We start from the raw sequence: 24,981 nt of genomic DNA, 5'->3' as shown, positions 1-24,981 counted from the left end.
ATTGAATATTTGAATATTTATTATTTAAAAGATTTCCCAAAGGCATAGCCTATCGGGGGGATCTCCTAACAGTGAAAAGGATCATTGATTTATATACTAGTGAAGCTACTTGTACAGGCAAATTTATGCCGTTTATAATGAGCGCGAAATTGTGTCCGAAATTCTGAAACAGAATCTAAAAAAACAAAAAAATAAAAAGAATAGAATAGGATACTGAGCTTGGGTTGGCTGTGACTCAGGGTTTCACGCCTGTGAAACAGAATCTATAGCGGTAACCTTAGGTGGAAGGCAATTCCATAAGTTGCCGATTTTATGTAAGAAAAGGGAAGATGAAAATTTCCCATGAGAGTTGAAAACAAGCTTGTTCGGTCTGCGTTCACTACGAGAAATATTGATATCAAAAAGGGGAATTGATACCCGAACTACAATAGCATGTTCATGTCTACAGAAACAGTCCAACAAAGACTACAATAACATGTTCTTTTCGCAGACCCGGAGTTGGAAAATATTGAACAATGTCCTTGAAGCTACAAGTACATGTACATGTCGAAAGGAACAAATGCGATAACTTTGCACTTTAGTGTAACACAAACTGCCAAGTATTACACATGTACTGGCACCAGTTCTATCTGTCGTGACATGACCTACGAGACTAGGAAAATCAGGAACAATTTCAATACCTGTCTCAAGCCGGCTGTTGATCTTGCCCGCCGTCGTAGTCTACATGTATCTCCGCTTCACCAGAGCAGGCAGGTTACGACAAATTAGTAGACTCCTTCTGTGAAAATTCGTCGGCAGTGAAGAAACATCATCAAACTCAACCGCTGTCAATCATTTTTCAAGCGTCCACCAACGTAACCAGATCTTATGCGGTCAGCGAGTGCGCCAAAATGGCACAAAACTGACAAGGAGTACTGAGACATTCGGAGACCTCGCTGACCGTAAAAGATATGGTTACGTTGGTGGACAGTTAGTCATAACTCGTAGCATTTTTTCCTCCTCCTTTTTCACCATACTAATCTCAAGTTATTCTTCACCATCATCAGCAATAGGAAATCGGAAATTCATCAACCAGTTTTTGGGCATTCTCTTCAAAATAAAATACAAGCAACCAGAACCAATGAAACAAAGGGGAAAGCAAGACCCCAAGGGTGGCAACCATTACAACTAGGTGATGCATTTAGCGAAGAATTTATGCACAAGGGTGATGAGAAAAAGGGAAAGAGAGAAAGAGAAGGTAAGAAATGAGACAAGAGGAACTAATCGTTGATATTCATTTTCGGTGTGTATTACTTCAATCTCCAACGTACATCACATTTTTTGAACTTTACAATTGATCTTGGTTGTGGTTTGTTTTATTTTTATTTTTTATTTTAACTTTCCATATTTTGCGTGTGCATTTTGCCTTCTAGTTCTTTGTATTCCCTGGCTGGTAGCCCTCATTCATTATATTGGTTGACACCAAGTTCCCATGAATTGAGAATAATATTAATGCAGTGTATTCAGTGATGCATTCAGCACATTAGACCTGCTACGAGAACGAGAGAACTTCACGCCTTTCACGGAGCTCCCCCGGGGCAGACAAATGAACGTGCACCCGTCAACTGATACTACAGGTGTCAACTGGGAGCGGCTGTTGACTGCGGAAACCTAAAGACACTGCACGCGATTTCACCGTTATCCCCAGCGCTAGAGGCACAGTCTTTAGTAGAGTTGACACTTCTCTTGTGCACGAAATCACAACGCGAATGAGGTCTACGGTAGAGAAAATGAATGGCCTGCAGATCGGGAAGGTGCGCACAGATCCGTGAATGAAAAAGAGAGTGCGCAGTCCGTAGCCATCCATTCGGCGTGAACAGACCGAAAGGAAGGATACCCTTCTTACCAACCTATTATTTAGTTGTTAGACACTGCTGAGCGCTTTACCAATCTGGGCGCCTTGAACACAACTGCTGAGGACAATCATGGCAAGATTGGAACTGGTTCTACTCGCTCTAATAGTGATCGGAATTGCTTCAGCGCCAGTTCGAGGTGCCGTTTTGCGTCCTATGCGCAGTGTCATTCCCGATACACAAGCGCCTGCAGCCAATGGTAAGACCACCGATACTGTGCATGCGAAGAATAGGAACGGGTGTCGAGCCTGGGACATAATTCGATATCGGTGGGGAGAGATGGAGATGAACCGGTCCGAAACGGAATAACAGCTTGTTTGCATGAACACAATTTAATCATCCTGCAGCGAGCATAGCCCCCACCGGAGATCAACTACAATAGCAGATTCAGTGGATTAGCATCTTATGCCGGGAAGTACGAAGAGGAAGGACTGTTGTCATGCAATACAAAGTGCATGCAGTTATAAAAAATGTACGTGTGAAACGGTCCTGGTCCGACATACATGCACATGTAGTCGTGGCAGTGGTATTACTTCGAAGTACTATATCTGCAGCAATGTCAAAGTAATGGAGAACTCCGCAGCACACTCGCCACATCGTTCTATAGCCCTCCCTAAACTATAAAAGCGCCTAACTGCCAATCTCCCCTTCCTGATGCGTAGACCAACTGATGAACCCTAGACCACTAGGTCGGGGGAGGTTGACCTACCTCATCGGCATGCATGCCAGGCTCCTCTGACCCTGTGTTGTCAATGTTCGCTTGTCCAATTTTGTCTACCTCCCCTTTTATGTTGCTGGCCGGTGCTTTGTAGTACAAACATAAATACGATTTGCGCCTGTGCGGTCGTACGCTGTCTTGCAACAAACCGCCAGAGCATGCGCGACGTTTTTCCCTTGGCATAAACGTCTAATGTATGTGTGCAATACGACCTCACGTTTTGTCTATGTACAGCACAGTAACACTATGCATAGATATTTTTGTTTTTTGTTCTTTTTTCCAAGCTTCCTGAGTATTCTATTCATAATAATTATGGTGGTAAACACGCACCTGGCAATATGGCGGTAAATCCACACCGCACAGTGATGATACAATGGGAAGAAGGGAGATACATGCTTGTTAATACAGGCTAATGTCATAATGTCACTATGCATATCCGAGCGTGTCGAGTTCTTCCTTTGTTTCTCGCCAGGTACTTGTATGGAGTCCTGGCTTCGGCTTCACGATTCCACATTGACCTTCTCTGATGCTCAAGTGAAGGCAGAAGTTCTCGCCAGCTATGCTACTCCGATCGATGAAGTGAATGCGCACAGGCAGAGACCGGTCCTCTATTCTTTCGTCTTCGGCGGAGCATCGAAGTCTGAGAACTTTATTCGCTGTATTGGTACGTAGCCGGATCGGAGACTAGAATATAGGCATGTTGCTCTGTGTAGGCATGTTGTTCTGTGATTAGTTCACAACAGCGTCTATGAGTCAATCTCTTGATTCTTTTGCACCGTAATCATGCACTTATTAGTCCTGGGTATTGTGACAGGCAGGTGAAAACTGCACGACCCATAGCGCGAACTGAAGCTGTCCAACTCGTACGGTTTGCAGTGTTACTTCTATGGTCCATTTGCTGGCAGGACACCATTCTCGAGAGCACCAGTTTATTATTATTCTTTATTTCCACGATTGCCCATGGCCAATAAGGAAGATAATATGATTCAAATCAAAAAAGTGGTACTAACGGTACGTTTCATCCCAATATGGTGCTGATCGACAACTGTATGTACACGTGTGTTCACTGTATGTTCAAACGATAAGAGGAAAGTGTTTTAACTCTGCGTTTCACGCACTAAACGATTATCAGAAAACAGTCCTCTTTTCGATTGAACCAGCCCTGCCTCTTGGTATTGAGCACTCTCGTGGACAGCCTGGAATCTCTCTGTTTTACACTGTATGTATTGTATAACCCATAACCGGTCTGGTCGTAGGGGCGCCATGTGTGTCATAAAGCAGCAGCATCATTACGAACAGAAAAAAGGAAGATAAATAAATAAAAAACCAAAACATTAACTACACCGATAAACAAGCTGTCTATACCTATCACGATCAGCAGCAACGAGAGAGAGAGAGAGAGAATTGTAAGAGTCATTGATCCAGTCTTCGATGTTGGTGAAACAATTGTGACGGGGGCGACAACACTTGCCTGATCTTATATTATGTGATGCGATGCGTGGTGTTGACTTATAATGCACTCTGTCTAATCATCCTCTTGCTATCAGGTCGCCTGCAGGAAAGATGTCGTAGTGAAGCACCCTGTGGGGATCACGGACAATGCGTGTATGGAACCGTTGGCAACACGGGTTATAGGGAGTATATGTGCAAATGCACGCCTGGTTACACTGGCAGGTTTTGCGAGCGAGGTAAGCACTAACCAGAGTACCTTTGACATTCCGGCACCAGATACAGCAAAACCTGGTATAAGCGACCACCCTACGGTGCAAGCAAAAACGGTCGTTCAAGACAGGTGGTCTTTAGAACCAGGTCCCACCGTGTCTGTTTAGAACTGTCGATGCATGCAAAATTGGTCGGTAATAGCAGGTGGTCGTTAAACACAGAGATCGCTTATACCAGGTTTTACTGGGAATTCCAGCACCAGCGACTACTGGTCATAGGCTTCGGAAGCAGATCCTGACATGTAGTTTCCAAATCAAAAATCTATTTCTGAAGTGGCACTGATCAGATAATAATAGTATAGGATTTATTCTTATTTCTCTAGGGCAGTCCCCACAGACCTATGGTCTCTTTACGGGGTACCCTAGCCAATCTAGGATTGCGATACGAAATTGACTTGGTGAAGCAGCAAGGCGGATCGATGCCGGAACTGAGTTCCAGCTGTCAGCAGCTAAAACAGAAAGATGTTGAATTCAGCATACCTTCAATGCCCCATAAGCGGTCTAAGCATTACATGATCCATCTGTAATGCAACGTGTTGGTGTGCTAGTTGTCGGGCATAACAAAGAGAGGTTCGGCGTCTTATTCCTTTGGCTTTGTTCTTAGAGGTTCTAACCTGCGCAAGGAGACCTTGCCGTAATGGCGGCCGGTGTTTGGAGCAACCTTCCGGAACATATCGCTGCTCTTGCCCAGCCCTGTGGGGCGGACAGCATTGCACCGAACGTGAGTACAATGTAATGAATGTTGAACTTTGAATCATAGTCATGTACGCACTACAAGAAAATTAATGTTGTGTGCGTGAGTGTGATTTCATGCATATTTATGTGCGTGTGTCAATTTTCGTTTGTGCTTGCGTATGCGTCAGTTTGTATGTGTATATGTGTGTATGCGTGTGTATACCTGTATGCCTTAGAATTCAATTCTCACCATGATTACCGTGTGCCCCTGCGTTCCTCTTATCCTGGCTGGGTATAGAGTCTATGCACAACCGCCAAATCCCCCAATCAGCCAACCCCCCCCCCCCGATTCTATAGTGATCGCAGATGAAGTCCGACAACATAAGTCAACAGCTTTGATGCTATGCGGCTCTAGCAGTATGGCCACTGGCTTGTGCAGTAAATCGTGCTCTGCATTATGATCCTGAGGCCGGATTGCATTTCTCGACGATGTACTTTCCGCGAAATCTGGGACAAAAGACACATGCTGTGTATTTTGTGGCCGTGTGCGGCGATTGTAAATGTGCCATGCTATCGCCGTTGCTTTCGCAGGAAATAGCCACGGGTTCTCACCTCATTCAGTGATTGACGCCCTCGAATCATGACTAAAACGTGATCTCTTCACGCAAGCATTACTTCATTTGATTGATTTACAGACGCACATGTACATGTATGTGACTTAAGACAAGTTATTGCTGAGAATGATATCTCACGCCTGTATTATAATCCAGTTCTTTGTGTATGTATCATCTGTTCCAGATCTATGGGTGTCTAAGACCGATCACATGTCCTTGGTTGGTAGTGTGATGGGCCTTGAAAATGACATCACTGCAATCCAGACGGCGATAAAAATGAAAGCCGACAAGGACTGGCAAAGGACAGAGATATTCCTTAAAGGCATGGAGCGCCGCCTTGCGAAGAAAATCGACCAGCGGCTGGACGCCATCGCCCTGAATGTTTCATTAACTGTAAGTTTTACAGCTTGGAAATCTTCAATGTGCCGCTGAGGCCGGGTGTTAACGCAGTTCGTCGCAAGTTGACTGCAACAAATTGGATCCAGAGATCTATTTCGCGGGTGCTCACTTTTATACTACTAATAAATGTTGTGCTTGTTTCGGTATGCTGTGAGAAAACATCGTGTTGCGCAGCCTTTAGCGCAAACACAGCGAAGTCAACCAGACGATTATTGTAAAGGAACTCTAACTGTCAACGCCAGAATATGGCCTAAACTAGTCATGATTTCCTTAGCCCCTTTTGATACAAGTTGCTTTCTCTATTCGGTCCTGCTGGAGAAAATAATCGTGTTCGGATCAGGGATGAACACGTGCATGTTGTGTCCTGTATGAACGGATTGCTCTGTGTACATCCAGGGAGAGAAGATCAAGGCTTTGGCTGCAGGACTGGGTGGGAATCCTGCACAACCAGGTAAGGGCCTATACTGCATGTGTTAAATGCAGAGTTTGTTTCCAGCATGATGCACTATCAATTATTTTAAGAAAAGGTGCAAGAAACTGGTCATCAAGACGAAAAGATTGCATACTACCAGATATTTCATATAGGTTGGGCCGTGTTCATGTTAGCTAGTAAGAGCACTACATTTATGTACTGCTGAGCCCGTGGGCTGATGTAATGTTTGTCAGTTGAAACCTGTTCTGATTCGCAGTGCCTCCATCTCTCTGCCATTGTGCCGTGCAGAATCTAGCCAGTGTCTACCGCAGAGCGCAGATGAAAGCAGGTCACGGATCGTCACGCACACCATTGGCAATACGTCGTTCCAAGCCCTCTGCAACATGTCGATCGATGGCGGAGGATGGACAGTGATCATTAGATCTTTCGGACGGCACGCCACCTTCTGGAACCGCGACTGGGCTGCGTACAAGGCCGGCTTTGGCTATCCTGGGGATGAATTCTGGCTGGGCAACGACAATATGCATGTTCTGACCCATAGCCAGCAGTATGAAGTGCGCATAGATCTCGCCACACGAAACGCTAAACACTTCATCAAGTACAGGTGGATGAGACTTGCGGATGAGAACGGCAAGTATCAACTCTCCATCAGCCGGCCAGTGGAGTTCTCGTTCCCGGTTCCCGCCGGACAAGGCCTGGACCATCATACTGTGCCATTCTCCACCCGGGACCGGGATAACGATGTGTCTGGAGACAACTGCGCGGCGCGCTACAAGGCAGCATGGTGGTACGTCAATTGCTACTACGTGTTGCCACACGCCGAATGGGACACGCGATTTTCACCGAGCGTCACGGGGTTGACCTTTTTCGAAATGAAAGTCAGGCCTATCATAACCTAATTTCCCCATATATGCGCATAATTCTTTCTTTGGAGCTCATTCGATGCTCTGAACTCTATGCAGTTGCACGAATCATATCATTACATAATTCAGGATCATTGTGATCCGCGTAATCGTCTCATGACATTATTAACTGAGTTTAATAGCCTGCCCGATTACTTGCAAAAGTGCTCGATTTGTCAGGTCCGAATATTGGCCAAATTGCAATGAAACTCGGGGTAACGGCAAGTACCTCAGTCAATTGCTAACATGCGTAACTAGTTCAAGATTTTGCCTTTTTCTCCCCTTGGTATTTCAAGTGTATCGAGTACAACTAAGACTTCATAAAATTCTCTTACACATGTGCAAGTACAGACCTTTGAAGCAACCCTTAGACCCAAACTCCCATTTTACATTTTCACGTTTTGTTGTCAAAACAAAGTTCAATCCCAGAGGACATGTGCAGAGACGTGTGATGTTTTGAAAGTAGTATCGTAGCAAGATGTGTTGGTTTACGAGCATCACAACCATTAAAAAAAATTCGACCCTTTTCAGAGCGAACCGGGTTGAGCTGAGCTGGCTTGCATGACCTCCCTCACCAGTAAATGTAGCCATCATTCTTGCTATGTGTGTGTGTGTGTGTGTGTGTGTGTGGGGGGGGGGGGGGGGGGGTGCAGATTTTCGGGATACTGCATCGCTCACCAAGTTTGAGAATGAATCCTCAGAAACCAAATTTTTATTTTATTTATATTTTATTTATTTATGGATTCCCCAAAGGCCGAGGCCTAAGTCGAGGGGGTCTCCGCCCCCCCCCCGCCCCCCCCCCATAGGTAAGCCTCATGAATAAGAGACAAGAATAAAAAAGAGGCTTCATCAGATCATGCATATGAATAAAGTATTGGTGTGCCTAACTGCATGCAGAGTCCAATGGCAGTGGGGATAGCGTGGTACAAGCTCATGGACGGTGATGTTCAAGATCCATTGTCGATTCATTATTCATACCTTTTTTATTTATTTGAAAGTGCACATGCCTACATAGAATGGAAGAGAACAACAACATCAACAACGAACAACAACAACATCAAGAGACCTTACGTAGTAGGCACATCCACATGATGCGAACAGAGTTTCAAAAGTACACGCATGACCCTTCAATGCGCTCAAGAAAAGAAAAAAAAATAGCGAGGCAAATCAATGACACTGCTTGTGTCTGTTTATTGCCGACTACGGGATTACTTACAGGAATATCCTTTTGCTAACATGCGCGTATCACTTACATACATGTAGCAGCAGATTGTGATCAAGATGAGATCAAGATGAGATCAAGGCAGATCAGTGAAAATAAGTGACAATGGTTCGCTGAACATGTATTATCATTTGGCTAGCCTAAAACACCCGCAGGAAGTGCTCCCTGATATTCCGTCAGCTAGGTTCAGTGGAAGCGCGGGATTTATTCAATGCTTTCTGAACAAATACGATCCAGTTAAGAACAAACATTCCTCCCGAAATCAAGTAAAATCTTCTATTTAAAACTCCAGGCGTCAACGTGAATAAATGTTTCCCCTATGCTTCACTGGGAACATCATATGAGTACTCGTTGAGTTGACTCTGAGGTACAAATGTTGGGGCCTTGTACGCTGGGTTGCATGACAGAGGTTCAGCGTACTCGTGTGGCATATCTAGCTTGGGTCGCTCGTTGCCAGGCGGCGGGATGCCGATTTTACGAACGCCATAAGGCTGCGAGTCGTCATCACGCTGCTGCGCCACAACACACGACAGCGGAGAGGTGGCATACGGCACACTCATGTACTCAGACGCCGGTCCGCTCAACTCCGTATGGGTCGTCGTCCTCTCTTTACTAACTTGCAGGGTCAGAGTGAGATGGTTTCTCTTGGTCGTCTTCACCGACGACTGGCGCTGCAGTGGCCCAGGGCCGCGCTCGTAGATTGCATTATCTTCCATCTTCCGAACGGGTCCTAGGGCTCGCTTCCGCTGCTTCCTGCGATAGTAGATAATCACTCCAACTACCACGAACGCGATTGTGGCACCTATGAAGCCGCATGCCACCACGATTCCCGCATTGCCAACTGCACAAACAACATGCATAGCCAAAGAGAGAGAGAGAGGATTTAATGGGTGATGCAAGTAAAAGATTTATGCTTCTCGTACCACATTTACTGGCATACACAGAGACATAGACGGTAATACAGACAACACGCCAATAATTATCCGATCGACGATGGGAATTAACCGTATTGCGTGACTGATCCCTTCAATGTTCTAATCTTTCAAGTGACGTTTCTTGTTCTACCTGGACTCCTCCTTGGTTTCCCTTTTCTCTCTAGCTCTTCTCTTGTACCTTCTTGCTGTTATTCACTTAAATGTGGGACTTTGAGTAAAACAAGTTGAAAACACGCCAATTGAAGGGTAGTTGGCCACAGCCAGATGTGACTACGACGATTCTGGAGACACAGCGAAGCTGACTTCCTCAGTTCTATTAGGATACTTCAACCAATCTGGTTTGTAAGATAGTTCTCGAAAAGTTGAAGACGACGATGCGAACGCCCTCAGAATGCAAGGTTTGTTTGTTTTTGGATTTTTATGAGAAACCACGAACCACGAACCTCGAGCACAGAATACTGCATGATAGTAGTTTACCCAGGGAAAACAAAATTCGGTTGCAGGTTTGGATTGCCATGATAAAAAGTTTCTTTTAGATTAGCTGCAAAACGTAATCTGGTCATAGAAATTTCATTAGCGATCCGAACACTCACCTCCACCTCCGGACAATTGTGGCTGTTCGTTACTGTCAGATGTCATGGTCGATCGTACTGTTGTTGCTGGTCCTACATTTGAGCGTGATGGTGTCGTGGAGAAACCTGAAAATACTGCAGGTGGAGGCGTCCGTCCTGGTAACGTAGAAATATCTGCACATGGGAGAATGGAAACAAGATAATATTATTAGCATGTCCGTCTTTATGTCCAAAGATGAACTCAGCCAAACATTGTACGGAAATTAAGGGCTTGTGCCCTCCGAAAATAGTAGTATATTGCCATGCACCGGCGATGGTGAAATCGTAAATGGAGCAGGCTTTCAGCAAAGAGACCAGTTGCGTTTGTGATTTTTAAATGGCAATTCGCAATTCAGTACATTAGTTGGTTGGATTCCTGAAAAAGCAAGCATAGTGTATTCAGAATCAAAATATTTTTGAGTTGGACTTTATTCGAAGGGTTCTTATCGGGGGAGTTTCCTGGAAGGGTGGATGAGACGAAAGGGAAGTGAAAAGGGACAATGCAAATACTTAGTAGAAGCACTACTCAAGTAAAACTACATGTAAAACCTACCGGGGAGAAACAGAACCCTTCAGGGGAAGCATTTTCCCCAATGCGTTTACGCGCTGCAGCAAACCTATTGCAAGCATACTGCTAGAGCATTTATCACATTTCAACCAACCTCCGATCCGCCCCGCACAGATGAACGGCTTTGGATGTGTGGCAACATTAACATCCGTGACGTTTAATGAATAGTCCGGTTGTGCCATCACTGTGCAGGCAAACGTAACGCCTGGTGTGTCATACAGGCAGCCTATCCATGTCGTCATTTCAGACGCGCTTGACATAAAAGACCTGTCGAAGAAATCACTCAGGCAGTTTCTGTCCAGTGGTGCGAGGGTTCCTTGCCATTGGGCGCATACGGCTTGGGCATATGCATGATCGAAGCCCAATGGATGATACGTCCATTGCTGTCCCTGACATTTGAATGCGTTGTTTGTTTCTGGAACAAGGAGAAAATGTGGGTAGTATGAAATCAATAGTTAAGCACCACCATTTTATGATCCTCCAGATTCGAAAGGGTTGTTTATGTATTCTTGCGGAGTGTTGAGCAGAGCACATTTGAAAGCTTAATTCATTGTTTTGAGACAATTTCTATATTCAAGCACAACTGTGATGGATGAGTTTGTTGATTGATGCACAGGTCTTTTTCTAAGTCATTTGCGGTGTTACAGCATGGAGGTCGCTACGATTATTCCAAAATGATGCAAAACACTTTATTTTGGTTCTGGAGGGGCATGTAATTAACATTAAATGTTTACTGTAGTAGGCAGACGGTCATTGTGACTGCATAAAAAGCGAACATTTAAACTTGAAAACAGATAGAGGACAACTGTGAAACATGCGGCAAATTTGCATCACCATGATGAGCAGGATGGTAATTAACGACGGCAGATTCGGATACGCTACCTGCATTACTTCGGAAGTCTCAGGCGAACAGATTTTTATAGCTGTTTCTATATTTTGCAAAATACCATTATGGGTTATGTTCTATTGATTTTGTCCGCAAGATGACGTGACTACAATGGAGTCTTTTAATAGTTTACCTCCCACCCAGATACCTAAGATGAAATCCACCAACACACTACCATCTGATTTGAGTAAGAGCGATATAGAAAGACACAGCTCACAACTTACTCGTTCGCTGGCAAATGAACATTTCAGCAATGCTGCAGTAATCATCGCCCACACCGAACTCAGGATTCCAGTTGGCACACTGCTGACTGCCAGGGTTGTCCGGCTCGCCCTTCGCCCAGATCCCCTGACCTGGGGTGGCCTCTTGCCCAGCGTTGTCCGCCCCTACCCAATGCCAGCTGTCCTGGTCGTTCAGGCTGTTCAACCCGGTCCATATCCTGCCACACGAGTGCGTGGAGCACTGGTTCGACTGTTCGATGGCATGCACCGCACACAGCCGATCTTCTTCCGTTCGTATTGTTGCCAAGTGACCACCATCCATCTGGCACTGACGTTCCGCTTCCAGCCAACCCTTCCGGGAAGGATACAGTCTCATCTCACGCCCCAGCGACGGGCACGAGTTCCAGGCTCCGACTGCAGAAAACCAAGGAAAGGGAAATACTAGTCAGGACTCTAGTAGTGCTTGCCGTTACCACATGGGAGAAATAACAGCGCAACGCAGTTAACTTTAAAGGACTACTTTTAAGTACTCGTAATCAGTGTAGAATTGAGTCCCATAATTCAACATGAAATCATCAACAGAATTAGTTTTGGAGTTAGGTAGGACATTATGCAACAGGTCTTATCCATGCGACGAATAATCCAGTCTTGGTAGCTCATGAGCCTTTCGGTTTGTAATACCACGTGCGACGAGACGACTCTTATTTTTGCATGAGCAGTGAAACGGAAGCATTCTGACTAATGGAAGAAAATCCTCAACTGCATGGTTCCTCAAAAAATCCCATCATAGTCTTACACCACGCTATAAGTACCCAGCGATACTTTCATAACTCTACTTCCTTCAAATATATTGAACTACAGACACAAAAATAATCCTCAACAGGAATTCCAGAAAGAAGTTACCTTGGAGTCCAAGACCAAGGATCACCGAACTTAGCAGCAGGGACCACATGGTCGCTTACACTAGTAGATCTGCGAGTAGAGGAGTCAGTCGTTGCGTCGTTCACAGCTCAGAGACCGATTAGTTGAGGCTACAGTGTCCGATTGTCGCTGCGACTGAGAGAAAGAAAACAGCAACCCACCGCGTTTCAACAAGGTGAATAGAAATGGATGTTGTAGGCGCCGATTGCCATTACATTAATGATATTATTAGATTCCCAGCAACTGAGTGGCGGTGTACTGGTCGGACTCGGGAACTTGGACGAAGAAAGCCGCTCTGGCAAAGGACAGCTTGCTACTGGATAACTAACATTACTTCCTCGACTGCACCTGTGCTGCTACGTTTGTGATTTTCCTGAGCGTTTCCAGCGCTCCACTGGCATATGTCCACCCACATCGCACGGCAGACAACAAGCGCAAGGCTGCTGACACACTCCTCTTTCGCGATCTAAGCGTTAAGCATCAAACGACAGTCGCTGAGCGTATGCATCGCAGTACTACATCAAGTGCCCCATAAATTACTCACCTTAAACACAGAGACGAGTCACTCCAGCCACTCGAGCTGCGAGAGACGCAATGTCACGAAACGAGACCATTTTTGGGTTTACCTTCTGCAGCCAGTATGCAAACACAATCGTAAACTCTCTCGTCAAGGACCATCTCAAGATTGATTGCTTCATATCGCCTTTTCGCATGCCGCGACACTGTCCAACCCAGTCGTATACAGCTAGCTGTGAGTCGGACACAGAGAGGATGAACCTTATCTCGCCTGTCGCATGGTACGTGATGTAACACAATCGTGATCCTGAAAAGGAAGATCGTAGTCTCTGTGCGAAGTTGCACGACAATAGGCTAAAGTCCCAGCACGTTTCCGTTCACTATCTCTTCTGCTGGGCAACGCAGGGATAGTGTGATGGCTATTGTGCCCGTTCTAACTCTCAGGTCAGCTACATGTACATGTACATGTACATGTACATGTAGCTGTGTCGAGTTTTGTAATTTACCCAGACACATAAACGTCGCGGGCTATATCCTGTCTGCTGTAAATCAACCACCAAAGTGTATCCCTAAAACTGTAGACTTGCACTCAAGACTGAGTCTTTCACAGCAAAAGTGCAGTGAAGTCTGTGCAGGGCAGATCGGCTCACGTTGCGTACACATTACCGTAGTCCAACTCCGCCATGGTGTACTAAAAAAAATAGAGAAAATCCCTAATTTGTTACATCTGTATTTCATTGTATCAAATCTTTAATCCTGCATGGATGATACTATGCATTGTACGTGTAGTTGCTTTGCTGTGAGGAGCCATACCGAAGGTTGAATGAAAATAGTTGTATTGTATTGTATTGTATTTTATTATTTTACTTCGGCATTCCCAACAGACCCTAAGGTCTTCTTCTTACAGGGTGCCCAAGATGAATGAAATAGTACCACATTGTATTTACATGTAGATGGAGTGATAATGGTGTCAAGACGTGATAGGTATTCTCAATCATTCACGTGGCACGTATGTTTGTTGGTCGACTTTCACCATCAAACTTACCACCTTGAATTAACATTTTGCCCTAGAGCGATTTTTGCAGCCGATCACTTGATGCCAGGAAAGAGTTCGTGATAAATTCGCCCGGGGTTTCTCAGACACGTGTGGTTCCCTATCGCATTTCCGGTACATACCGTCTAGAATACTATGGTGTTCCGTGTCCAGGGTTTCAGTTGACTCAAAGCTAAACTCATGGCGAAACTGTGCGTGTTCTTGAATGGCTGCGTGTCTGAGTAGACACCGCATGCAACTGTGGCAAACCCACACGATATTGAGACATGGCATTAACGTCTACCTTGTGTCTACGGAAGGAGCTGATCTTTTGTTTTGCTGTGGACTTGTTGAAGATTCAGTCTCGCATAACACTTTGTGGAAGTGACATCCTCTCCAGCTGTTGGGCTTGAGCCAATCTTCTTTTGACACGAATGAGCCAGTGGCTCAGCAGCAGCCGTCAAAGAACAGGGGCTCTGCGACTAAATACGGTAAATTGTAGAATGCGGATGCCATTATTGCATTGTTTCCATTCTCACATTTGCATACGAAAACAACAGTCGAAGGGTGTCACGTACTTCAGTTATGGGGCCCAGAAGGAGATCATTTCCCAATTGAGGTTGTCTAGAAAGCCCAAAGATAAAGATTGGGAATGTGCACGACCTCGTACCCTATTATGCGGTCAACAATAAAGTTGAGCAGCAATCGTGCCCTGTGATCATTTTTGATGTCCGGGTTCCGAGTAGAAAAAGGCAGAATTAGTGTTATACATACTCCAAGATAGCCTCCAGATCGGCAGCAGGCGCAGATCTTTCACTAAATCAACAGCTCTTGTCACCAGCATATCGTGTATATACGCATACGGTATCGTGTCTATAATGCCACATCAGCAATATCACCCCCAGTCAATTCATTCATCAATGAGCGCACTCCAGGTGCAGTAACATCCTATACGCAAACGAAACGGACGTTATTCACAGGTGAATCATGTAGTTTTAAAAACCCCAATGAACGCACATCAAGGCGTAACACTTGGCAAACCGCCATCCCCAACCAATGCCAATGCCGCTCTCGTTGTGTGCTAAACTGATAGAGCAAAAAGACAGCCATGGATCTCTACAGCGTGAATCAGTTCATTCTGGAGATTACAGTGTGAATCGTGTAGTTTCCAAATCCAATGATTGCACTTCAAGGTAATAATTAAATTATGGGTGTAACGCTATGGCAAATGTCAAGTACATCCATGTCCCAGAAAAGGTATCGTTTCATGAGACCTCGAGCACCAGACACTACAATAAAGTACTATGGAGTCGAAAATACTATAATATCGTGCTGTGAGTAAGGCATGAAATGGTACTACGGTCCATAATTATGCTGGCAGCTGCAACGAAATGGCTCAACGTTATAATACTCTTTGCTAGCATGAAATTAAAAAAGAAATTATAACTCGTTTCCATGTGATTTATTCTATTTTAATGGAATTATAATAGTTCTCAGTACATGTATATACAATCTTTGGCAACATTGCCAATTGTTGGGCAAGAGCCTAGAAACAAGACAGGTTCTGGGGTAAGACCGTTTTCAACCGCTACTTTGCACACCCGCCTGAGGCGCACCGAGGTGGCACTTCTCTTGTTCTATTCACTCAGGTAGAAGCTCACAACAGAACCAGTGAGACCACATTCGCAATAGGAGAGGGACAGATCCCAGTACGGTAGTTTGGGGTACTTCATCTCGATACAGATCTGCACAACTCCACGATGTTGTGTTGCAGTTCGGCGTAGTCAGTGGGAGGCTCTTTCTTTCCACGTATCGCATCCTGCGGGAAAATCAGCACCGGATCACAAACATTGGTCATCAAGTTCACATAATACATGTACATCATCAAGGGTTTTTAAAAAACATATTCATCGGTCAGGGATACAATGGAAGGGCTACCGTTAGCTTAAAATAGCGGCGTTAAAATGTTATGCTTCATGCAATATTTGGCCGTATTTCGCGTATCGAATTTTACGATGATGTTTGATTTCGAATTCGATATTTGTGAAAGTGTCATTTCTTTGAATATCTCGGTACCTCCGCCAGCTAGGTACACTGTACTTTGTTATCGCACTGACAGTATTTTTATCTCGTTACCTTGGTGGATTGTTGGTCATAACTCGTAACTGTAGTCACATCTAGCTGCGGCCAACTTCCCTTCATTTTGTGTGTTGTCGCTATTGCTGTCTTTGTCTCTGTGTATGCCAGTATATGTGGAGCGAGAATTACAAGTTACTAGTTATGACGAACAGTCCACCTAGATTACGAGATAATAATTATACAGTCAGATAGTGCGACAACAAGGCACAAGACTGACAAGGATATTGAGACATTCGACGACCTGACACCTAGCTCCAACACACACAACCTATAATACAAAAGTGCGCCACACCTCATGCTTGTTAATGATCCTAGAATTTGATTTATTCAGATACCTCCAGGTTAGTAATCCAGAGTCCCAGACACGGCAGTACATCTTCAGCATTCAATGTTTGTTGCACGAAAAGAGGTTCATGGTGCCACAGCCTTCGTGTATACAAGTCATGCATAATTTGTACCTATAAATATGGCAGGTTCAGCACGAATATCGCAGGACTTCCAGTATTAATCTCATGACCACCTGCAGTATTTGAGAACGTGATGGTAGCTCTTGAAGTAGATGAATTCTCACCTCACTCCTATCCTTGATCGGTTCTATAACGGCGTACTGCACTTCTTCATCCTCGTACTCTGGTTTCTATAAGCACATGGGATATGAACAGCATAACACTCACGTGAGTTTGCAGATCATTATTTTCATATCCTTATTCTGACGAAAACAGAAGAGGAAATAGTCAATACATAAGACCCAAGATTACTCGCCCATTACACTACATGCCCATACATCATAACGACGATCTCCAAAGTCTCTGGGCTACACAAGTCCTTGACTGTATCAGATCTGGTTACGTTGGTGGACAGTTTGTTATAACTCGTAACATTTTGTCGTTTTCCTTTCCTCATCATAATTGATATCTCGTTTTCTTTTAGTGATTGGTGTAGCCCAGAGACTGATCAGTAAGCGTCATGAAGATGTATGAGTATTGTGGATGGCTGCAGTGGAGTCTTTGCACTTTGCGAAACATGACATAACATGTACATAGTAATTTTTGGATTATTTATTTAGTAATTTTTGGATATTTATTTACATTGTTATTCCTCAAGTGGAATGCATCATCCTGTTTCGCCAGTGATGTGAAAAACTCAACGTTGCAAGGTTTTACCTTTTGTTTCACATTCTCGTACAGCCCAGCAGGCTCCGGTGTCGCTTTGATCTGGAGTGAACAAAAATGCAACAGCCGAAAAGGTCTGTCATGTATATTGGGAACCAATGCATTGGAGGCTACAAGACTAACACATAGTTCAGCATGCTTTGTATGAAATGTGAATACTTGAATGAAGTCATATTTCGCTCTGAACTGTACTGGTACTTCAAAAACAAGATGGGCTGACTATAGTTTATTTCAGTGTTCAATCCTTACCTTTTTGGTGCTAGGAGTATGGACGAGTGCTCGGCATGGATCCGGCCTGAAGGCGTGATTGCTCTCGATTGAACTCACTGACGCAGCTGGGAACACAACAAAAAGTAGCAGCCAGAGTAGAGAAATACAATAAAGATATAGCTGTACTGTAGAAACGTGTGGGCAAAACTCCACCACAGGCTGGACAATTGTTGTACCCATGATAACGTTCTAGAACACGTTTCAGTGACATTTCAATGTTCTTCTGCCCAGAAACGTATTCGATCGAATAGCCAGCAAGAAATATAGGATTCGACCATATAATCAGTGAACATTCTATTATGCTATCTCCACATGCGCTACATAGCCATGCATTTCCTGCGATGTATTTACTATTACTTACAAGTAGGAAATTAGAGGCCACATGCCACGTACTGCTCTTTTCTCTCCGAAACTCAACACTTGCAAGCCAGATATGAAAGAAAGAAAAAATCATCAGTCACACCACTGGGACTCGAACCAGGGACCTTGCTATTCGCGAGCAATGCTCTAACCAACTATTTACTATTACTTCGAAGTATGTACTACCCATCCAATTGCTTGACAATGCCCAGTTCTGATACTCACATTTATTCCTCATTGGAAAGTTGATCAGGCCCTCACGCAGCCTCAGGAAACAGACAAGCAGTATACCTAGCAAGACGAGGAATGCGCATCCAAGCACAGCACCAATCACGATTCCCGTGGTGCTGTCCCCAGCAACCTCCTCTTGCTGTACAGTCTGAGGTCTTGTGACTTCAGTGGTGACGGCGCTTGTACTGGTTTCGTTTGGCATGTTCTGAGTGGTCTTGCTTTTGGTAGACCCAGGAATGTTTTGTGATGAAGCTGGGTTTGACACATAATTCTCTTCTCCTGATGTCGTGGAGATGTCATCTGGGCTGGTTGCAGTGGCGACTGATGTGGGATGTTGGGCGGTGGTTGAGATAGTGCCAGTCACACGTGGGGTTGTGCGTACTGGGATCCTGCTTGTTCCTGCAGTCGTTGTGATCTCATCAGTATCTCTAGGTGTTGTAACAGCCTGGACTGGTGACGTCGCTGTGGTTGCTGGATTTGTACTGGTTGTGGAAGGCTGTGATGTCACCGAAATAGTCGGCGTAGTAGGGTCAGCATCTGTAAATCAATGCAAAGTTGTATAACCATACCAACTCATTTAGGCATTGCTTGCTGTTTCGACCGTGTTGCACATCACACATTAACGATAACGATCAACAGAATCACCTAAAGAAAATGTAGAGCTGGCAGTTTCCCATGACGTACTTCGAAGTATATAATATGTATCACTGACATATTTTGAGCAAGTAATAATTCTGATGCAGGACGCAAAAAGCTCAATTAAAGAAGTGAAGGTCATGCATTTGTCAACAAACTCGAGAAAGTGTGTCCTTCTGTTGGAGGCTCACTTTCTCACTTTCAAAAGATACGTGCTAAACGGGGCCAGAAAAAGTGACTTCAAGCGTTCAAGACATACCTCTACAGATGAATGGCCTTGGATGGGAGCCAGAGGTTGTGGATTTTCCTTGCAGCAGAACTGTCCAAACGACTCCACTCGTGTCAAGAGTAGTGGCGCATTCCGATGCGGCACCATTCGTCCCGCAGGATGTCCAGTAAGACAGCAGTCTGGCATCTGTAAGCCTGGTGTCGCTGAAGAGATCCTGGACACACTGTATTGGATCCGTGTTACCTACCAGAGCTCTGCCGCTCGCCTGGCAAGATGCCTGCGCATCTTGGTACGACCCTGCGATGCTGTGGTAAGTGTACGTTTTGCCTTGGCACAGTCTACTTACAGTGGCTGCAATAGCTGTAACACAGCGGACAGATAAACGCAGTTTAGGTGGTGCAGGTTGCAGCAACTATCAACCCTCACTCGGTTTTCCGTTACACACACTTGAAAATTGCTGAAAACGGTCACAACAAATGTCACGACAACATCCACGTCAGCGCCATTCCGGCGACGGCCCGACGGGGCAAATAGAGCCCTACACGTCAATGGACTTACCCATGGCCATGGGGGTAGAAACGATGTTCGTGCACCGAATATTATGTGCATTGACAAGTATAATTATTATCTAGTGTTTACACAAGTAGTAGCACGTCAGTGGATCATTAATCGTAACTGACGACATGTTCGCCGTCCCCTTGTACATTTACATGGGTCCTTTGGTAGATGTTCTATGCATTCATTGTAAAATTGATATACTCGTACATATACATGTACACGATCATGTAAATGTGTGTAAGTCGAGGAAGAATTTCATGCCTTGTTGCTCCTTTCAACTGCCTCAGGTGTGTCGATGTTGAAGTCATGATGATAACATCTTAAAAGTGAAGCCTCAGCATGATGGAAGCAGAACCAGAGAACCTAAATCCCATGACACTAGGATGTGTGGAGTGAACTCGGCAAGCTAGCAATTTTGTTAGTGGCAGATGAAGTTGTTCCCCTAACATCTATATTAAAGGAGTACTTCAGTAGCGGATTCTGAAATCTTGTGGTGTTCAATTTCTGTTTCATTCAAGTCCTGTGAGGGGAAATACTAACGGAAGAATTTAAAAGGTTTATCATTCATCCTTACCTGAAGTCTGCTGAGGCCTTTCGCATATGTATCCGTTAGGATGGCTGCATTCCTGGTCGGCCAGTTTCAAAGTCGGTAGCCAACCCACGCATCTCTCCTGGTCACTTGACGGCTGTCCCGGTCCCCACACGCTTGTAGCTCCTCCAGCTACGGACTGCCCACTGTTGTGATTACCAATCCAGTGATACGACCGAAGGCTGTTCAGTTGATTGAGGCCAACCCATATCAGTCCACAGCTGCCATCCTGACAGGTGGAGTTCAGGACTAGTGCGATGTTTGCGCAGGTAAACTCAGCGTTATTCTGGAGAGTGGCCAAGTGACCACCACGTCGTTGACAGTCTTGTTCGGCAGACAACCATGATGTGCGCGATCGTATAAACTGCATGTCGCGGTTAATCGCAACGCATTTTGCCCATGCTGGACAAAGAAGCCAGAAACATGTAATATACTAAGTTACTTAGTGAACAGTTGAAACAAGGAATACTTCTCGTTTCTAATTTGAAGCTGTTACTCATGAATGGCACATATTTATAGGTCTAATTTAGCTGGGACCTGTACGCTGTCAACGTGCGGAGTAGAAGCTCTGGCAAAACATGGCATATCGAACGGTTCCGTTGATTGCTTTATGTTCATGTTCGTTGGCGCCTGGATATGTAGTGCGCCCATTTGCAAACCTATCTCTTTTCTGGTCCATCAAATGGATTTAGCAACTAAACAGTCAATACGAACAGGTAGTACATGGGATATTGAACTACTGTAAAAAGCCTTATATTAATTTATATTAATTTTATAACGAAGTGCTAAGTCTAAAGAGTTAACGAGGGGAATCTCGATATACAAGTTATACATAACAGTCAACTCACTAACTAACGCGTTGTACACTGTACATACCTCGTGACTTATACTATTGCCATTGGGCGTTTAGAATGAGTGAGAGTCGTTACCTTTGGTACACGTACATGTACTTCAAAGTAAAACGATCAATCTTGGGAAATCGCTATATTTACGGCTCGTTACGATAATGACTTTCAGTATCTCTCTACTTTCTAGAATCCTGCAGAAGGCCCGTTTACAACACTTTACTAGTAGCAGTCAACTTCGCTAATAACGACTGCGGATATAACGACAATTCGCGAATAACGACAGAATTTCCATGCCCAGAGCAAAGTCCCATTCCCACTGTAATACATATAATGAGACTTCGGGTATAACGACACTTCGCGAATAAGGACACCTTTTTGATACCCTGCCGAGTGTCGTTATAAGCGAAGTTGACTGTACATGTACATGTAGCCCTGAAGGTACCGAAACACTGGCACGGGGATACATGTAGCCTTTAGCAAAACTGGTCCCCTGGATAGAAATTTTGGAGCGTGGCTGTGTGGTGCGCTTGGCAAGGAATACCCCTAAGGTCGAAAGTCATAAACGCAGGGAATTTGGCTTGACTGCTGGTACATTATCCTCTCCGCCTATAGAATGGTTGAGCAGCAAATTCGGTTTCAGGTTTTATCTTACCGTGGTGGAGTGACTAACTTCACTTGCAACGACTTTCATCATTATTTTTTGTGAGTCGCTATAATGGCATATACTACCCGCTTTCTACTCATTCGGCTACTGAGTATCTGTTCATTTGTCACGCACGATTATGCCATTGTCCTCTAGCGGGCGCCATGGGTGCAAAATACGTCTTGCCTGTTTCTCTCGTATTTGCGTTTCGTACCGGCCTCCGGCGGTGCTATACAAATGCTCAACCCAAACCCCACAGTATGGAGTAACAGGTGATTGTTATTGTTCTGCGCCTTACCTGCACCAGTTGTACACACTTCACACGCAATCAACAGCAGCATGAGAACGCCGATTGTAGCCATTGTCCACAAGAGGTCGTCAGATCTACAGCCACTGATGAGATTAGCTCACTGCCACGACCAAAAGCTGTTTTGCCTTTGTTAGCGGTACGCTCTCCACAGAAGAAACAGCAGGGACAATGCACTCTTCTAGGCAGAAAACAGGGCTAGTTGTTGTCACAGCGTACCAGAGTTGAACTGGACAAGGAACAGAGAAGGAAAGTGTGCCACCTGCCTGTCTCGGAGCTGGTTCTGCTGGTCGCATTTTGTGCGTATAGTTAGGGCATCCTCTTTACAATGCACAGTACTACGATGGCTCTCTCTCACACACACACACATACACCCACACACACACACACGAGATCGCGCATACCCAAATGCAGAGCGTGCTATCTCCTAGTACTTGAACACCACACACACCGTCACAAAGTACCTCCCCTCCATGCGACAAGGAGCCCTTGCGCTGTCAAGTGTTTAGCTGTCACGATGCTTCAGTATGAATCGCACGGAAGCACCTGCGCTAGCGCAAGGACATCCTGCTTCCACACAACGTCACCTCCGTATTCCAGGATGCCATGAAGCAGTATCTATCCTGCCCACCATTTGCATGTCATCGCCACGAGCGTCCCTCACTTGATGCTTACATCTTCTTTGGAAGTCATGAAAGAGACGGTCAGATTACATGTACAGTACCTGATCGTAGTATGGCCTGTTACATACAGTGCTAGTTGTAGCTTGGTGCGTGGCTGGGGATTAGGTTGGTCATTTCGTTTTGCTATAATCGCGCGATTACCTGTATAAGACGTCCCCGAATTGACACCATGGAGGTCAGCATTGACAGAGGATGTTGAACCAGCCCCTATGTATTTTAGGGTAAGCATTTGTCCTGTTGCTCCTTTCAGCCGAAAGATCACAGATGTCCTTGTTTGGCGCCAAAGACGCGATAAAGCGGAATGATATCGATACTGTGATTGACCAGCCGTCACCACATGTACATGAGTCAGTGTTACAAGTTCATGTATAATTTACATGTGTACACAGTAACGTGTTCAAATAGAGATACATGATTGTGTACGTCATGTGCATTTCTCATGTACGTTTCACAATAGAAGAAAAGGGTTGTTTTCAACTTACTTCCGGATTCCCCCTATACAGTTCTGATTCAATCTGCACTGAAAATTAGTTTTCATTGATATTGTAGAATTATTGCCTTTCACAATGCTTGCAGAATTCACCTGATCTTGGTACACTTAAATGTACATGTACAGTGCTGGTAACTGAAATCCGACCACCTTGCCGGCGCGGCGTGCCCGAAAGGGGATCGGATTTCAGTTGCCAGCGCTGTAGTTGATGTGCTTTGTATACTACTACTAGCTAGACTTCCCAGAGTTTAAGATCTGCACAGCTGAACACCAGTATAACACTTTCAGGGGCCGTAGCCTGGGCAAACAATAGCAATCATCAGAATCGCTCCAAGCCCTGGTGTAAGCGAAGTTGTCGCATTTCATATAATGTCCAATGCGTTTTCACATATGGTATGATCTGTCGGGATGAGCGCCGCTGGCGCGCACAGCGCTGCGTCCTCGAGAAAGCTATAATAACATTGACAAGGACTTCGTGTTTCACGCAACACTGGGCTTCACGCGGTCCAATACCATCAGTTTCGACTATGTATACATGACAGAAAAGAATATAGATTTACATGGACATGTGCGTTGCATACACAAAGTGTCTGGAGTCCTTGCTGCAAATAGTGCTCAATACCTCAACATAGGCAGAGCGCACTACGCAAGGCAGAACAACATAAAATATTACTCACCAGTCTGATGAGTGTCTCTGAACACGAAACTGCGAGTTACGAGAAAGATTTTTTGGTCTCTGTTGTTCTGCCATTGTGTACATTGCATAATGTGTATAATTATAATACAGGAAATTACTTAGACTTTCAGGGTTTGGCTGAGACTCCTAACGTCCTAACGCCGTAGGAGATAATACCACAGGCCAACTGTTGCCTGACGGTAAGGCAACTACAAATGAAGCGGAATAGAATTTTACTGCAACTCAGGAGCTTCACACTTACGCGGTCATCAGGCAAAAGTCATTCCACAGTGTATAGAAACTCCTGAGTTGAAACAGAAACATATTTAAAGCGTGGACCTTTCTTGCACATGTCGCAGTGGAGTACAGTGTAAGGGGTGGTCCATTATAATTATAATATCGATCTTTTACACGAAAAGAAAAAGGTTTCGTTTATGGGTGGGTGGGTCAAGGAGAGTTTCGTTTTGAAAATTACTGATATGTGAGACATCAATGCCTTCCAGCTTTCAAGTCAGCTATTTTTCATTCAGTGGGGGGGGGGTAGTAACTAGACTTTTCGTTTCGTGAAAATTATCGACAATGCCCAATGGCCCCTAAGCCTGGATAGCTATTAACACTAGTTTTGTCTCAAAAAGTGATGCTCAATGATATCCGATCCAATCAGTCAGGTTTGCTGCTTGCACCAGTTCACGTTCCGGTGTTCGTAAATCGTGTGCTGCACTAGCGCCCAACATGGCATGGAATTGCTCACTCAGATTTCATTGCGGAGCACGTACTATACCAAGAACAATTATACATATACATTGTACATGTATACATGTATATGTATATGTAGGTACAGGTATAGTTATCGTGTTACAAGCTGTCCCAGCACAGCACAACA

At 44.8% G+C, this 24,981-nt stretch overlaps 3 protein-coding genes across 4 annotated transcripts; 1 reads left to right on the top strand and 2 right to left on the bottom strand.

Moving 5' to 3' along the window:
- The first annotated feature begins 1,812 nt into the window (after positions 1 to 1,812).
- LOC135825561 (tenascin-N-like) lies at positions 1,813 to 7,787 on the top strand. Its single transcript, XM_065338174.1, has 7 exons — positions 1,813 to 2,091; positions 3,083 to 3,274; positions 4,158 to 4,298; positions 4,936 to 5,052; positions 5,805 to 6,013; positions 6,416 to 6,470; positions 6,741 to 7,787. The coding sequence occupies exons 1-7, from the start codon at positions 1,965 to 1,967 to the stop codon at positions 7,349 to 7,351; spliced, it is 1,452 nt and encodes a 483-aa protein (XP_065194246.1). The 5' UTR covers positions 1,813 to 1,964; the 3' UTR covers positions 7,352 to 7,787.
- A 513-nt stretch (positions 7,788 to 8,300) lies between these two features.
- LOC135825869 (uncharacterized) lies at positions 8,301 to 13,034 on the bottom strand. Of its 2 annotated transcripts, XM_065338503.1 has the most exons (6): positions 12,934 to 13,034; positions 12,701 to 12,853; positions 11,801 to 12,211; positions 10,785 to 11,105; positions 10,105 to 10,257; positions 8,301 to 9,417 (listed from the first exon to the last, which is right to left on the bottom strand). In XM_065338503.1, exons 2-6 carry the CDS (start codon positions 12,747 to 12,749, stop codon positions 8,894 to 8,896), a joined length of 1,458 nt encoding a protein of 485 aa, XP_065194575.1. In that variant the 5' UTR covers positions 12,750 to 12,853; positions 12,934 to 13,034; the 3' UTR covers positions 8,301 to 8,893. The 2 variants fall into 2 exon arrangements, with proteins under 2 accessions (XP_065194575.1, XP_065194573.1); XM_065338501.1 differs by having other exon boundaries at positions 12,701 to 13,012.
- Positions 13,035 to 15,383: 2,349 nt separating this feature from the next.
- Positions 15,384 to 22,561, bottom strand: LOC135825688 (mucin-2-like). Its single transcript, XM_065338305.1, has 8 exons — positions 22,241 to 22,561; positions 20,437 to 20,853; positions 19,335 to 19,664; positions 18,434 to 18,976; positions 17,828 to 17,913; positions 17,570 to 17,620; positions 16,978 to 17,043; positions 15,384 to 16,086 (listed from the first exon to the last, which is right to left on the bottom strand). Exons 1-8 carry the CDS (start codon positions 22,302 to 22,304, stop codon positions 15,997 to 15,999), a joined length of 1,647 nt encoding a protein of 548 aa, XP_065194377.1. The 5' UTR covers positions 22,305 to 22,561; the 3' UTR covers positions 15,384 to 15,996.
- Between the last annotated feature and the right edge of the window lie 2,420 nt (positions 22,562 to 24,981).

Source organism: Sycon ciliatum, chromosome 10, assembly GCF_964019385.1.
Source record: "Sycon ciliatum chromosome 10, ocSycCili1.1, whole genome shotgun sequence".
Taxonomy (NCBI): domain Eukaryota; kingdom Metazoa; phylum Porifera; class Calcarea; order Leucosolenida; family Sycettidae; genus Sycon; species Sycon ciliatum.
Note: the sequence above shows the minus strand (reverse complement) of the source record. Positions and strands in the feature narration are given on the sequence as shown.